This window comes from Taurulus bubalis (genome assembly GCF_910589615.1).
Source record: "Taurulus bubalis genome assembly, chromosome: 18".
Taxonomy (NCBI): Eukaryota; Metazoa; Chordata; class Actinopteri; order Perciformes; family Cottidae; genus Taurulus; species Taurulus bubalis.
The window spans coordinates 18,101,103-18,118,554 of NC_136606.1; the positions used below are offsets into that span (position 1 = coordinate 18,101,103).

General features: G+C 46.5%; 1 protein-coding gene across 1 annotated transcript; it reads left to right on the forward strand.

The window, feature by feature from the left end:
* Positions 1 to 11,169: 11,169 nt before the first annotated feature.
* znf438 (zinc finger protein 438) lies at positions 11,170 to 13,684 on the forward strand (the record flags this gene model as incomplete). Its single annotated transcript, XM_079234097.1, has 2 exons — positions 11,170 to 12,911; positions 13,087 to 13,684. The coding sequence occupies exons 1-2, from the start codon at positions 11,176 to 11,178 to the stop codon at positions 13,682 to 13,684; spliced, it is 2,334 nt and encodes a 777-aa protein (XP_079090223.1). The 5' UTR covers positions 11,170 to 11,175.
* Positions 13,685 to 17,452: the final 3,768 nt, after the last annotated feature.

Here is a 17,452-nt window from a genome sequence, read left to right on the forward strand (position 1 = left end):
AAAGCCGCCCTAAGTTGGGTTGAAAGCCAAAACCACTCCTGTCTGTCCTTCACCGCTAAGCTGACGTGTTTGTGTCTGCGCCGTGTTGCCCTTGGGGTGGGTTACCTCCACCTCCACCCCCTCCATCTCATCTCTTCTCCTCCCTCACCTTGCTGTTTATCCGTCTCTGGGCTCGTCACGTCCCTGAACCGGCTCTAATTAGCATCCCACACAACACTGTTTATTTACTCAGGTACCGACAGAAAGGGAGGGGAGGCGAGAATGAAAGAGAGTCGGAAAAGGGGGAGAAAGAGGCAGAGAAAGCCTGGAAGAGAGAGAGAGAGAGCGTGAGCGAGAGGGCTGGGAACAGGAAGAGAGGGAGAAAGGATTCAGAGAATCAAAGAGCTATGAGACTCTCTCTCATCGTGGATTCAGAGGGTAATGATAGTTAGAAAGACATGATGCAGAAAGTCGAAAGTGTGAGACAGAGAACTTTCCCCGCCTCTCCACGCCTCCTCTCTGCCTTTTCCAGCGTTTCATCTGAGATGCAGAGTGCCTAAAATTAGCAAGCTGGCAGCTTCCTTCCTTCCCTCCTTCCAGGGCCCCCATTAAAGTCCTCCCATCGCGTGGAGTGATCATTAAGGTTTGGCCCGGGAACGCAGGTGTTCTCTTCGCGTCCCGGTCGAGGTTGCAGTGGCATCACCTCTTGCTTGCCACGGGAAAAAAAAAGATTTCGCAATCCTGATTGAGGAGTTTTTGTGTGTGTCAATGTATCTGAGTATTACAGCGGGCAATGCCTTCTGTCGGTGTGCGAGGGAAACACACTAAGGGTTGAAGGAACAAGAGGGCGGCGCTAGATGGGAATGGACGGGTCCTCTCTCGTGTTGGGCTCATGCTACCTGATGCGTTTGTGTGTCGAGTCTTCTGTCCTACTTTCTGTGTCCTTTGTGCCACGTCAAGCATCGTTAACGACCGCCTGAGATTCAAGTTCTCAGAATGCTTCAAATTCTCCGATATTGAGTAAAATACGCGACCAGGACATAATGTATGCGTCTCCAGTCTCTGATCTCTGGTTACAATGTAAACAACCAATCAGTCCATGTTTAAACTGACGGGATGAGATCAGGCATGATGCGTTCAGGCTCCGTTTGGTGAAAATTAATATTGAGCCGAGGTAAATTTGAACGTTATCACGATGTGTTCACATGTAATCTCGTAATCTTGATGAGAAATTTGAATACATCCAGTTTGAAGGAGGTTTTCACAGCAACATAAATGGATATTAGAGATGAATTATGACCTGTTTACACTAAACTCTAAGCAGATTATAAATATGTTTGTGCTGATCCGTGACTCTGATCCGTGATCCGGTCTGAACCGTGAGTTTGATGATCCGTTGCACCTCTAGTGAGGACCCCGTCTACTTCTATACCTCCGTGACGCTGCGTGAGTGCTGGATTATCTGTTTTGGAAAGTCACAGAACTTGTCGGCTTACTTAATTGATGCGTCTGACCTCCAACGCAAGCTGGTCCCAGACAACTACCTGGCTCTGCTGCGCAGACGCCCACGCAGTCGTTTCAGATTTTCTTCATTTTTATGCTGATTCAGTGGATTTGGAGCTACTGGTTGTTGATGGTGATATTCGTTACCCGGAGAGGTTGCAAGGAGACGTATGTTTCTACAACGTTATGTTCTTCGTTAGAAAAAACATGTGAAGCTAACATTAGCGGAGTACGTCGCTAACTAGCGCTAGCACCGGTATGCTACGCTAAGTCGCTGCTGTTTGTATTACGTGTATTGAGACGGAGTCATGGTTTCATCATATATAACAATAATTAATAACCCACAACGAACACTCTTTAACAGGTAAAACATCACAACACAACAGTTTGTGAAACATAAACAACTTGTAACACTAATAATTGTACATTTATAAAATGACACCGCCGAACTGCAAAAAAAGATCCCATTCCATAACAATATCTATGCAGGGTGGTACAGCTCGCCCATTTTCACAGATATGCGCAGGAAGAGACAGACCCTTCCAGAGTTCCCCTGGGTCCTAAGTCCCCCTAGTTTAGCTTCCTAACACCCTCTATGTACCAACGTAAAAACAGCTGCTCACCACTCACAACAGCTTTTTATTTGGCTGGCGGTCCTTTTCGGTGTCAATGAATGAATGTTTTTACTCTGAAAAAAATACTGTGAAACCGGCAGAATCTTACAAAATACTGTGATATGAATTTTTGGCCATACCGCCCAGCCCTTTTTTAATGCTTCTATATGACATTCAATTAAATATTGTATTTATTTTCAGATGTTACAGACTATTTTATTCTAATGTAAACAGCTTAATATCATGCTGAAGAAGAAACATTTGTCTTTTATCAGGGAACAACTTGAACAGTCTGTTCAGCAGTAAGGGTCCCTGTGAGGGACAAGCCACTCCTTCTTTTGTCATGTTCAGTTTGTTGCTTACCTTAAAGATGTATGTTAAAGACCAGCAATTGATTAACTTCATACAAAAGCAATAAGTGCTTTTGATCTTTCAGTTTTTCTTACTCAGTCCAGTCTGTGTTGGCTTGAACAAGAGCACTGAAGTCTGGTTGAACCAGATTCAATTACTGCATCTCACTACTGCATTTTATTTCTTAAACTGCACTGCATCTTTTATTCAACTTTTATTTTTTATGTTGTTTTTTCTACTTTTATTTTGCTTTTTGACTGTTTTAATGTTTTCTTAACTGTTTTTAAATCTGCATTATGTTTTGATGCTTTTAATGGTTTTATGTGAAGCACTTTGAATCGCCTTGTTGTTGAAATGTGCTATACAAATAAACTTGCCTTGCCTTGAATGAGGTGGAGATATGAAGGACAGCTGACAGCGCATACGTAAATTGCCTTCAAAGTAAAAGCAGTGCCGTTTTATTTTTTATTGCACTTATGGCGTGTATTTATTTCTTTTTTGATTGACCTCACGCAGGCCGGACTGGTAGAGCCATAAGATGCCCAGGTCTGAACTACGCCGTCTGGGAGAGATTTAAAGTGCAGCACCTGTGTGCGGCAGCATTAAGCCCCTCCAATGCACAAAAAAAACTAAACGAGTTAACGCATGATCAAATAATTAACGCCGTTAATAGTTTGCTGGGCTTGGCACGTATACATGTGTCTATCTATCTATCTATCATAGATGAAACACACGTGCGTGTCCCTGGTTGCCATGGTAATTGGGGCACCTGGGTGGAGAGGCAGACTAATTAAGAAAGAGTAGACAGTGAGGTTTGAACAAAACTACCCGTCAAACCCCTGCCCCCCCAATTGGAAAAACCACGAGTCCATTTGACATAAGAGAGATGAGACTCTGCCCAACGCGGTGATGTGACCTTCATGTTCGTGGCGTTAAAGATGATTTTTTTTATAATCTCTCTACACGCCAAAACCCTCCACATGAAATATCGCTCCGTTTTACATGAAAACAGCTGGGCGAATCTCTACGAAACGTCATAGTATCAAAAAGCTAGATGACCTTTCTTCAGGGAGTGCAGTTAGTGGCAGTGTGGGCTCTGACAACTGGACGGGGGGCGCGGGGCGGGGGGTTTGTGAGGGGTCAAGTGTGACTTGACCTTGTGCGTGCCTCCTCCAGATTCTGAAACCTTGCGGTCTGGCCGAGCTGCAACTGACTCCTTTTGTCCTGGCTGGTGTTTGTGACCAATAGCTACAACCAGCTGGTGTCACAGTGTTGGGTGCGTCTGGTCCAGCTGGAATGGGAACACGCTGGTGGTGTTTAGGGTGACGCCTCTCAGACGGTGACTAATTGGTTCAAGTCCACACAGATCCGCTGGTTGAATCAGGTCATCGGTCCACCCCTAGGAATGTCATTCCATGTTAAAATATGTGTGGCCACTATTTCAAAGTGAAGACGATCTACTGTTTGCTTTTACTTTTTACACATCGTTTCCTGTTTCTACATCACACCCGACTGACTCACCATGTTTTCATCTGCTCAGGCGGCCCAAGGTCACCTTGCATGTCATACATCCACCAGTTTCCCCTTTCTTCCATGTGTGTTATCTACTTCTGGAGCAATCTTCACCGGCATATCGTCATTTCCTGCCTTGTTCCTGTTGGTCACTCTGCAAAAATGTACTCTCAGCAGCTTCCTGACATCAGTGACTCTGCACTTTTCTGAAACCAAATCCTGGACTCTGTCAGTGTGTTTTCACAGACTGGAGTTCAGCAGATTAAACGGCCCTTCCTCCCGAGCTGTCGCACTGAATGATGGGATAGTAAAGCATTCTGAAAATGCTCTCTTTCTGTTTGACGGTCTAATTGTGAAAGTGGAATTTCAGCAACAGTTGAACCTTCAGTTACGGATGTTTGTTTTTCTTTCACATTCCCATCAGTTGTCGCCGTCCTGCACTGACGGCCCTCATTCCTCGCCGCTCTCGTACTTTCTCTCCTGCTCCAGCTCCCTTCCCTTTTTCTCCGCCACTCTTTAGTGCTGTTTGACCTATTCAGAAGGGTCCAAATGTCACGGCGGAGGAAAAGGTCAGGTAAAGGTTTAGTGTCGAGCATGGCTAACGCAGTGCCGGCTGCCCGAGGTGGGAGGAGCGCGTCGACACTCGGAGACCTTGAACACGCGCACTCGGGACACACTGCTGTCACCTCCGCTCCACGTCGACGCCACTCAGCTCTGAGCCGGCAGCCGTGTGTGTGTGTGTGTGTGTGTGTGTGTGTGTGTGTGTGTGTGTGTGTGTGTGTGTGTGTGTGTGTACGCGCTCTCTCATTTGATTCATCTGCGAGCACGGATGATTGAGGACGTTACAGTTTCCCGGGGAGGACACATGGCCTCGTTGGACACAGGGTCAAAGGTCATTGGTTGTCAGGGTTTTACAGCATCCTGCCTTCAAAGAGCCTGTTTTTCTTCTTCTTTTTTTTGTAACCGAGGGTCCAGCTTGTCTGCAGTGACCGGTGATTCTGAAATCCTTAAACCACGGAGGGATGGCCGTTTTTTGCCTTCCCTTGTTTAAACACAAAAAGTGACTCTTTTTTTTTTTTTTAATTCTTTCCATTTCAATAAAAGCAAAGCAGCCACAGTCTCGGTTAAGCGTATTCTCCGAGAGGGACGGCAGGTTAGCGGTGGGATTTCTCTATCGATTAATCTACATCCACATGCAGGGCAGAGCAGCGGGACCCTAATTGGAATGGATTTCTCAGTTGCATTGATTTGCTCAGGTGACAGTGGATGACATACGACTGTGTGTGTGCGCGCGTGTCTGTGTGTGCGTCTACACGCACATGCCATGAATACCATATAATGCTGTAATGTCCCATTTTATTTTACCGTGTGTGTGTGTGTGTGTGCTCCCTCTCCTTGGCCCTAACATTCAGCAGAGCTCTGGGATGAAACGAGGACCTCTGCAAACAGTGATTTAATTTTCCCCATGACCGCTTTCGCTCCCATGCGCGCGCACACACACACACACACACACACACACACACACACACACACACACACACACACACACACACACACACACACACACACACACACACACACACACACACTCGCATAAACACACCTTAGGCTGGGGAGCAAAGATGAGCAGTTAGCATGCATGCAGGAAGAAGCAATCGAGCACAGATAACGCTTAAGTTCACTCAGGAGGAAAAAAACAAATGGAATGATCTAATTCCCTCTTGGACGGCAAGATTCTCTGAATGTCCCTTTTTCATTGTTGTATTAATAAAGGCCTGGAAAGGGCGAGATATTTTTTTACAAATATATTTTTTTTTTTTAACGACCTCCATCTCTCAGATGCACTCATCCAACATGTTGTGTTTGTGTGTGGGAGAGAGAGAGAGGGGCGGTTGGTGAAACATGGCCGCTGGACATGGCTTCTCACAGCCGGCTGGCCCCGACCCCCCGTGATCTGCCCTCTTATCTAGCCCAGATCCTGGCCTTTCATCTGGGCTAAAAACCTGGGGGAGCTTGGCCTCTGCTGGGATTTTTTTTTGGCCCTTCCTCCCACACACACACACACACACACACACACGCACACGCGCACGCACACACACACACACTTACTTCATTCCAGACCCCCTCCATCTCCAGGCTCTATCTTCGTGTCCCAGATGAGCATTGCTCTCACCTACAAGGGAGATAACAAACCTGCTCTGCTTTCCTCAAAACACTTCACATTTGATTATTAATTAGTTTTTCTTCTTCCCAAATTCTCCACAAACTACTTCCCGTGCACCGTTGTGGGAGCAGAATGCAGCACCTTGCAGTTGAAACGATAGTGGGCCAGAAAGCGAGACAAAACGGAATCGGGGGTGCTACCAAAACACACGGCGCTCTCCGTGTTTGGGCATTTCACAGAGCGGTGCTTTCGCCTCGCGCTGAATTAGCATTACTGGCTAACAATAGGCAGGTTGTTTTGGCGGATCGGCCCATCGGTGTTGGCTGGAGCGCCTCAGCACGTGACGCTGGTCCAGGTCTGAGGGTGTGAGCTGAAGTTGTGTGTGTGTGTGTGTGTGTTCCATTCCATTCCAGGTGGATGCCTGGTCCGTCCCCACACTGCCCTCCTCCTCAACCCTGACCCGTTTCCAGCATAAACAGCAGATCCTCACCTCTCACCCCTTCTGGCTTCACCTGATAATCTGTCTCTGTGGATCACCCCCACCTTGTTTTTCTTCTCTCGCTCCCTCAGTCTCACATTCTCTCCAGAAACCAGGTTTTTGTGTCACCCTAGCCCTGACCTCTGACCCCAGTCAGATTAGAGCGGTTGGCGTTTCAAATCCAGCGGCAGATTGAGTAGCATCTGTGACCTCGCTGCACATTTCTCCCCTCGCCCCGCTGGGTTACACCCCTCAGAATCAATGTGGGTTTGTCATATAGGTGAATTTCAGTGGCTGTGTCAAGTTTTAGATTTAATAGATTATGTGTACTTTTTGGGCTTTTTTTTTCCCCCACACACAGAAACCCATAATTTAAGTGAGGTAGGTCTATATTTTATTATCCTGTAGATACTGTATCTCTAGATACTGTAGAACTCGATTGGAGGCTAATTCAATTTTCTGGAAAACTGAAATTGCATTATATTTTTTTTCTGCAACATATTTCAATGTGAACAAATTGGCTATTTACACCTAAAACTTTGCAGCAATCTGGCACAATTTAGGAGCAAAATGAAGACGTGAGACCTATAAACAATTAGTGGTGAGCCAATCTAGACTGCAGGGAATTAATGAGGAACACCGGATGAGTCACGGAGAACCGTGAGAGTTTTACTTTAGTAAAGAGCAGCAAAAAAGTTTGAACTTGCAGACGTCGCACATTCAGCGACGCAATATACTGTAACGTCCAGACCTAACACACACACACACACACACACACACACACACACACACACACAGTGCCTGTCTGACCACCAGCCAAGTCCGAGGAACTCTCTGGAAACCGCTGCAATAAAGTTGGGACCTGAAAACGTTTCCAAAACTGCAGAAAAATGGCATTGTCATTTTTATGGCTTTGAAAAATACTGATGGCATAGATTATTTTATAGCTCCTTAGCGAGAGGATAAGGGTCACTGCAGACCTTTGTCTTCTTTGAATTGTCCCTTTTTTTTTTTTTTTTTGGGAAACACCACTTGGAGGACATGGTGACCCTCTTGATATAAACAAGCCTTTGCTTTGTGTCTGTTGACCACAGCGTCTCCCGTCTGAGTCTCGATCATCAGGATCAGATGCAGGTTTACTCTGAAGCATCTTCAGCTCTCTGGCTTTCTTTCAGACGGCTCGTCTCTCCTCCTCTCCGTCTCACGGTGAACGAGAACCACCTCGAGAGAGCAGAGAAGGATGCTGACCCTTACTGGTACCTGACATGTGAATAGAGCCTTGTCCTCCACCATGTCCCATGGGACTGAGCTAAAGAAGGAGAGTTTGATATGCTGGTTGTGCAGATGGAAGCACACTGAGGTTTTGTATTTTTATTCTGTATTCATGGTGATCATCGCAGAAGAGCTCACCTGTTGTATCGGCGTACTTCCTGTGGTCGAGCTCAGAGCGAGGATGTGTTAAGCTGGTAGCTGCAGGGCCTCCAGGAGTCCGTGAAAAGCTCTTCTATGAAAATACCAGCTGCTGCCGGATCAGTTACAGATGCAGTCGGTGTTGGCAGCTTTTTCCTACCAAGTCTTCTCCCAGTACACATTTTTAAACTCAGCCTGACTTTGGAAACACTTTCGTAGTAAATGTTATGCTTCACAATGAGGCGCTCTAGGCCTGTCATGAACCATCCTATGGAAGTACCATTTTGAGGATTACTCGGTTGTCTTCCCTCATTATTTTCCACCATATGAGCGGAATGGCTCTCGGAGCGGCAGTCAGCTGGTCCACCAGGCCGGACTGAAATAAAGCAGCGACTGTATGGATTGCCACTAAATCGGCAGAATAACTTTTTCAGACATTATTTCTCAAAAGTGCAGACTTATCAACTTCAGAATCAGAGTTTTATGAAAACCTAAAATCAGCCTTTGGTTAAATACCAAACACTAAGTTCATCTCTACATTCAACAATGCTCTTTTTTATGCAACACATAAACATCCATGTACATAAAAACGTGGGCAACGGAAGCAGGAATATGGATTTCTGAGGAGGCTTGAGGGAGATTTGCAGTTTCCATTGGTCCTATAACTAAATCCATAGATTGAGACCCATACCAGGAGATGAATATGAGTTCAACATGTTGGGAGACAATGTGGCTCAATGGAGGCAAATCATTTCCATATATTCTGGGATTATCCCACACTGATTTTTATATTGAATTCACAAATCATTAAGCATGTTATTCAAGACTCAAATACTCCTGAATTTGGAAACTCCTAATCTGGGCCACGTTTTGGTTTTAAAACGGAGGCGAAGTAAACATATCAACCTCTAGAAAGTGTCTAAATCCAGCATCACCGACGCTGAATGATCGGGACAGAGTCACTTTGGAAATATTGAAAATGTAAAAGTTTATTCTTACAAGATCATTACGACAAATTATCTCAAATGTAAAAAAAAACTGGTATACATTGATTTGTCAGAAATCAGCTTAATGTAATGATTAGTAATATTGTCTGTCTACTTCCTCCCGGCTCTACTTCCTGCTACAGACCCGTCAGGGTGGCGTCTGCCCGTCTGAGCACACAGGTCTGTGTACAGACGCTTGTAGACACAGCAGCGCAAGGACGGTACATGATGGAAACAATCTGTGTACATGATCAGATTAGATGTGGGATCACCTTCCTGAATACATTTGCATAGTAATGAGAAAAATTGGCGGGACGAGCTTTGTGCTTTAAGTGCTTCCTCCGTTCTTCGGATGATGCTGACGAATTCAATGTTATCTTACTGTCTAGCATCAGCGGCATTGATTTTCTTACAATGTAAGGCGTCTCCAAGTTCAAACAAGACATGCTGCTTGCATACTATTCCTGCTTTTCCAGGTGGAATAAGACAAAGGGGCATATTAAAACAGATCTTGTTTTTGTGTGGAGTTACTTGGTGTCAGGTGACGTCTGCTGAATCATCTGTGACAAAAGGATTATAGGCCTACTGGTTCTGCTTCTCCAGCTGTTGATACACACCTTTTTTTTTTCTTCTCCCCCCTCATGTCCAACTGTAAACTTTCACATGGTAGAATGAATCGCCAAGCGTTGCCTCTACCCACAAACTCCCACTTTCTAGAGCCACATAAAATGCCCAGGGGAACACACATCCCACGGTTTTATTCCGCTCGGTCTTCAGCCAAAGTCACAGTCAACCTGGAGTCAACTATCCACACAGAGAAGGAATATCTCCAGTTTTATGGAGTCGTAATGCGGTAGGGGTACTGTATAAATAATCTCTATGCACAGAAACACTTCCAGCTGTTAAACAATATGCCCATTGCAGAGTTTCTTTTCTTCTCAGTCTTTCTTAATGCATAAAGCTTCTTGCTCAGACTGCTTTGAAAATGAATCCGAGGGGTGGGGGGGGTTAGAAATCCTGTTGTTGAGTATTTGCCTTTTGTGACACCTCCAGATTGTTGCACTTAATGCTGATTGTTATTACAGAGTGGAGCGCCGGTATCAAACGCTGCTCTTGAAAGTCGGGTCATAATGTGAAATTCAGACTTCACAGGCTGTTTACAATTAGGCCCTTTGATGCATTCCTCTGTAATCTCGCTCTCCTTTTGAAATAAAGATTCAGTATTGATATAAATGAAGGGAATCAGCCTTTTTGTTTTTAAAGCCATACCTGTGGCTTTTGATTGATGGATGGAAACTGTACGGTAGATTTACATGATATAGACTTGTTTAAAACCTCACTCCTGAGGTTATAGTTTCCTCAAAGACTTCAGCAGTATTTTGTATCAACAGTCAGAATGGCAATCACTGAGTGGAAAGGCCTCATCCCCGTTGGATAACCATGAAACGCGATTTGTGAACAGGGGATGTAAAGTAAATCCAGGGCTTTTTTGCTTTTCTTTCCGGGGCATCCTCATTGCCTTCGGCCAGGTTGCGGTGCTGGTCAGTGAAGGGGGAGATGAGAGGGGAGCCCCTCTTCATCTCGTAAAGATCCTGCCGTTTGGCAGCTTTCACGCTCCACTCGCTGATCCCTCCAGGAAGTGAGGGCTGAGGGGGGGGCAATAAGGAGCCCCTCCCCGCAGAGCCCCAGCATGTACCACGGCTGCATGCTGAGCTCAAATCAAAGGGGGCAGTCTGTCCTTAGCCTGGGGGAGAGTGAGTCCGCTGTGTGCGACCAGAGAGACATGGGTAATGGGACAGCTTGTCACACTCGTGCAGATGCCTGTATTTTTGACAGTGTGTTTGCTTCTCTCCTGCTTGGGTTGCACAGTAACGACGACATCAAAAAAACTGACTCTTTTGCTGTGAGGTCACATTTACAGTCGTGATTTCGGAAGCTTTCAGAAAAGAGCAGAGGAAGCCATGTAGCCATCTTAGTCATTCCTTTTTAGCTCAAACACATTTAACACTGCAATCATACAGTGTGGCACTTATTGATGTTGAAACTTGCAGTAAGAGGGTTAGGGCTGAAATGGTACGTTAAGGTTGAAAGGGCTATCTGGTGTCGCTGGAAAACCTAATAAAACGGTTTCTTTTGTGATTGTGTTTCAGTTGGTAGGCAGTGAGTCCAGCCTTTCAGATGAAGAGCCTTCAGTTCCGGAGCATCGCCCCCAAGGCCGTGGCGCCCTCCCCCGCCCCTGCGGTCCTGTCCTGCCAGCCTCCCTCTGCCCTCCCTGAGGCTACCACCGCCTCCAGCCCCAAGTCCATCATCGTGCCCACCCAAAACTATGCACTGATGCAGATAGCCGGTCAGGATGGCACGTTCTCTCTGGTGGCACTGCCCCCTTCGGTGTCCTCTCAGACGCCGCAGCAACCACAGCAACACACCCAAAAGAACCTCAAGTTGCCCATCCCCAGATACCAGCCAGTGAGGAGCAAGGGGACCACAGATAAGGTCAAGTCACCGCCTCTATCTGCGAGGGTGAAAACAGCCTCCAAGGTGGCTGTGACAGCGCAAACCAAGTCAGTTGTAAGTGGGGCATCAACAGTGATAAAGAAAAAACAAGAGTGCAAGCACACAAAGGACACCCTAGTGCCCAAAGAGGAGCCTTCAGAGCAGGTCATTCTGATTGACCCAGCCTCCTCTGACATCTCTGTCACTGCTGTACTCCCAGACAATGCTGTCCTCTACCCGGGTTCTCAGTTAGAGCGAGCACAAGATGGCTCTGAACGAACTACAACTAGTCTTATTCAGAATCTCCAGTACCCCCCTGCTGCTGTCAAAGGCTCCCCAGTCAAATCCCATGAGGAAAGTCAGACTCCACTGAGGCTGTGCCAATCTAAGTCAGCTGCAGCCCAGCCCCAGAGCAGTATCACTGTCCTGTCCTCGGCCATCTTCAGCAAAGCAGTCCAAATTATCCCGTCTCCACCGAAAGGTAAACTTCCCATTCTGCCCTACTCTAAAATGAAAAGCACCCTGATCCCAGCTGCCAAGCTCAGCGATTTGTCCCCAGAAAAGAAGGGTTTCTCTTGCCAGACCGGACTCAACAGCCCCCTAGATCCTACATCCAAGAACCCCGAGACAGCTGACGCCTTGGGTCACAACCAGGTGCCAACATCCACTCTACAGCCCCAGGCCAAGACCACACTCATTCCTGTGTTGGGAACCCTCCAGAAACCACCTGGCAAGAAGAGGGGTAGGAAGAGAAAGACCATGGAAGACATCTTGGCATTTGAGGCCAGAAAGAAAAGGTCTTTGTCTTTCTTCCGTAGAAGGGTCCCAGAAAAACCACCAGCAGTCGTTCCAGGCTCCAAACAAAAAGAAGTTGACATTTCAAAGAAGTACCGCAGCATCCGACCCAAGCCCATGTTGGTTATGGAGACAGTTCCCCAACTGGTTAGTTTGCCTGCCATTACTCCAGATGGCCAAGAGCAGGAGCTCGTTCTCGGTCATCAGCTCCCCACCACCACCACAACCAAGGCCCTGGACTGTCCTGCCCAACCGGCCCCAGTAACCCTCCACCTGAGAGGTGCCTCCCATTCGCGAGTATTCATCGGCAGCCGTCCGCTCCACCGTTGCCCCACCTGCAATCGCTGTTTTCAATTCAAGCATCACCTCCAGAGCCACATGAACAGCCACACTAACAGCCGGCCCTACGTCTGCCCAGTCTGCCGCAAAGCGTACGCTCACTCCGGCAGCCTGAGCACCCACATGAAGCTTCACCACTCCGATGTACGCCCACGGCGCTCTCTGAGCTGCGAGTTCTGTGAGAAAGCGTTTGGATATGTTGGGGTTTACTTCAGTCATTTGAGAGAGGTCCACAAGGTGGTGCTGACCGTGGAGCCGTCCATCAGCCAACATGAGGATATGGAGGGGTGAGATTGTTGATTGAGCTTCATTGTGATCTTTAACATAGCAAGTTTTATCTAGAGATGTCAACATACACATTTAATGGCTAAATATATTGATTCATGACTTGACGAGGCAACCTTTTCCAAACGGTCATAACAAAGTTGTAAACAAAGCATTGTTTGTTGTTTTCCTCACAAGGTCCAACTCCCCAAATCCACCAGATGAGCAGGATCGCGAAGACCCCGTGGAGCTGCAGATTAAATGTGGCCGCTGCCAGGCCATCACTCCCACCTTTGCCGACATGAAGATGCACTTGCTGCACGTGCACGGGGAGGAGTCCCAGGTTCCACTTCACGATGGCCAATCGGTGCGGGTTGGCCGCGAGGCCGAGAATGAGCTAGTGAAGCACGCGGCCCACTACTGGCGACAGCTCAACGAGAAGCGCAACCTGGTCAAGTGCGGCAGCTGCGACGAGGAGTTCTTCTCCTTCTCCAAGCTTAAGAGGCACATCATGTCCCACCACCATGGTAGGGAGGGGGAGGACAGCGAGATCCTCTCATCACCAGATAGGGGTGGAGGCCTTGGGGTCCTTGCAGCAGGTGCTGCCTTTAACTGTGTGCTTTGCAGCGAGGTGTTGGACACGAAAGAGGGGGTTATGGAGCACTGGAGGAGTCGCCACCACTGTGAGCAGCCCCGCCTCCTGTGGGATGCACTGAGCTCCTTCTCCGGCCAGGAAGAAGCTGAGGCGGACGGGGACCTGGACACTCCGGCTCCAAGCCCACACTATCCGGCCTAGCCCTGGTGGGCATTGAGCCCTACAGGGACTCCTTCTCACACACACTCAGTCCTAACAATCAGTATCACAGGGATGGTAAGTTTCTGTTATGTCTTTTATCACTAGTGTCATCTCTCACCAGTTGAGGCATTTGACTTGTTAAAAAAAAAAATGGTAAAAGTATATCAAGCCAATGGTGAGAATTGATCTTAGTGTTACAATTCATAAGGAATAATCTCTCAAGGTCAAATAATCCAATTTTATAGATAATATTATTGTTCATGTTTTTTTTGTTTTTTTTTAAATGCACTGTTTGGTTTTTGGACAATTAGTTTGAAGGTATGTATTTAATTTCCTGTTGGATTATTTTTTTCTACTGTTTATTTAAATCTTGTTAAAGGGTTCATTTATAACCTAGTTGACACAGTAATACTGTCAAAGGGTGATTTCTCCCAAATTCTTCTGTCTTATGGTATCTAGCCATGCAGACAACGCGTTAGCACTGGACTTCTCAGAGCCGTTATACCAACAGCGCCTCCTGTGACTATGCGATGGTGAATGCTGCACGTCCCAGTACAAAACCCTGATATCATCAAGCAATCTGTTCCTTCTATTTTTTTGCAATTGTGTAAACTGATAGCAGGTCAATTTGGCTTGTCGCTTATAGCTTCACAACCTGAGGGCTGTTAGTTTTTATCGTCCAGCAGAGACCAGTTTTACATAAAATCTCACCGTTACGGTTCATGCTGAACTACTGTTAGACCGGTGAATAGACCGGCGGCTCGCCGTGCTCTTTGCTAACTAAAAACTGGTTCTTTTTGCTTCATGCTGTGCTGTTCTGATCCTAGAACTGTGGGGGTTGAACAGGTTTTTAAAGGTTTGACCAATCCAAATGTTGCAGGTGGCAGATGTTGTCCCGTCAGTTTCACAGGGGGCCTGATTTGTGTCAATAGATCTCAATGATGCCTATTTTCACATCCCACACACTACACCACAGGCAGTTCCTGAGGTTGGCCTTACAAGGGCAGGCATACACATTCACACTGATGTCATTCGGTCCCTCAGGGTCTTCTGTACTTGTGTCCCCTTCAAATCTGGCTCAACAGGCTCCACTTTGATCCCAAGTGGCACCGGGGCCAGAACGTCAGGGTGTCCGGCTTTTGTTGCCGGACATTGAGGCCTTGGAGGGAGGACCTGTTTCGGATCAATGTGGTTCTTTTGGGATTAATCCCTTTATGCCGAGAGGTTGTGGAGCAGTCTGGCAGCGCAGGACCATCAAGGGCCAATGGAGCGTGCAGCAAAGATCAAATCACGTATACTTGCTCCAGCTCAGACAAATATCTGGCACTGCAGCGTTTTTTCCCGGTTTTGAAGGACAAGCATGTTCTCATCTGGACAGACGGCACCTCAGCAGTTTCTCATATCGGGTCCAGGCCGTGTCACAACAGCTCCTCACGTGTCCATTTTCCCCATTTCCTGAACCTGAGGGCAATTCCTTTCCCAGGCGCCCAGAACAGGGCAGTAGCTGTGCCACAGAAAGACTGGAGACTCCACCCAAAGCTAGTGAGATTGAGCTGTTGTTTCCAGTGCTTCTGAAACTGGGCCGCCATGGTGCCTCCTCCTTTCTCATCTAGAGTGATGCACACGTATCTGAATCACCTTGTGCTGTGTTTGTCTGCCTGTTGGAAGCCTGTCATCCTGTGACCAGTTGAGGGCTCCCTCCACTGGGTACCTCTCCGCTAATCTCTGGAAGCGTTTTTCCAAGCGATGCACAACACATGGTGAGGTACCAGAGAGCTGCTCAGCGGCCATCATTCTGCATTTCCTGCGGTCGTCGTGGTTTCCGAGACTTTTTCATTGGATTGTGGATGTGATCCTACGCGCTGATAGGCCGCTGGGCCTACACCTAGTGATGTGAAGTGGCAATCTACTCTGAGTGCGTCCACGTCCTGGGCAGCTTTTAAAGGGGTCTCACGAAGACATCTGTGCTGCTGCAACCTGGCAGTCTTTGTGTAACTTGGTTCACTATTAGCATGGCTGCTCCTCATGCTATGTCAATGGCAATCCTATCAACAGCTTTCATTCCTTAGCATTCCTCCTGACCTTGCTAGTGTAATTCATACAGAGCTAAAGCACCGCTGTCTGTCGGTTAGGAAGATTGCAATGGATCGAGAGTGGGGAATGTGTGAGGGAACAGATTCCACGATGGCATCGGGGTTTTGTGTTGGGCCGTGCACCCTTCGTCATCTCATGGTCGCAGTGGACTTTGTTGGTATGACAACTTGGCCTGACCATATATATGTGAGCCTGACAGTGATCCAGAACTCATAGAACTGTAGTTGCATTCATAAATCTCATTTTATGAGCACCGTTTTTGAGATCTGGGCTGAAAGTTCTGCCTCCACCCCAATAATAAAATGACATGTTAATGACAACATCTTATTGTGGAAACGATGTCACTGTGGATTATCCAGAGGAAATTTTCCACTCGCCTCCATTTCATAGGGCAGAAATCTCAAAGATCTTCTTTAGCTCAACTGAAATACGAAAAGTCCATGGCTAGATAGCACAAGGGGAAAGTGAGCACATGTTTGTTCTTTTATTTGGGTGGACTGACCCGTTTTTAAATACTGAGAAATGTCAATCTCATAACAAGGGCGCACTGTCTGACAATGAATCTATTGACCTTGGATTCTTACAGTTTGAAATAAATCAGTATGTGTACACAATCCTTTTATGTAATATTGCTCCTGTTACAGAAGATCAATATTTCAGTTATGACTTGAACTTTCACAGTCCGATTTAAGGGCGGTATTGGGGTCCTCTGGCAGCCCGGTCCCATGAAGGAGCACTTTCCTAACCAGCACCGGAGTGACATCCTCGTGGCCTTCTGAAAAACATCTGTGTTCATGCGCAGCGTGGCTTACCGTCAGTGTGGTCCTCTGTAGGCCGAGTTCTCTTTGACTTGTTGATTAATGCCTATTTGTGTATTCTGTGATATGCCAAGGGTCTATTCACACTAGTGATTGTAGAAGTGAGTTTTGCATTAAGCTTTTTAACCACTGACAGAATACTTTTTGTTGACTTGGTCAATACGCAAAGGAAACCATCGAATTGCCTACCTGTTGTTGCCAGCTTATGTACGCACCTGTGGAATTGTGTGCACCCAGACTCTATTATTAGAGTGAATATAAACTGTTGTCAAGTCCAGAAAATATGCTATTTTATACTCTAGATTAATACAGAGGTCTTTTAGTATATTTATGTTTGTTGTTGGTCCTTAAGGAGCCAGCAATGAGACTTTTATTTGCTTCTTCTAAGTTGGGGGATGCTTAATGTCTTGTTTCTTGATAGGAGGCCGTTACTACATGGCAAGTATCTCTAACATTTGTCTGTGTTTATCTTTCATTTGAAGAAAAAAAAAACATAACAGGGTCAAGTGAATGTACCTGAATGTTTTCAAAACCCTACCAAAAGTATATATATATGCTATATAGACTTATTCCATAGATAGAATATATAGATATATTGAGAAAAAAATACATATATATATATATTTACATAGAGTAACTAGTGAATCAGCTGCTGTGTTCTGTCAAACAAGAGATGAATATATCATTGCCAACGCTGGCAACAAAAGCCATGTAGAGCTGTCCTTATGTGTCTGACACAAACCGTAGGACTGTGAATGAAGGGCAAAGCACTGATGTACGTGAGCACTGAGTGGGTAATCTACCGTATAGCGGACTGCTGTCCGTTGAACGCCATGTTTGAGTGGTCATCAGTGAA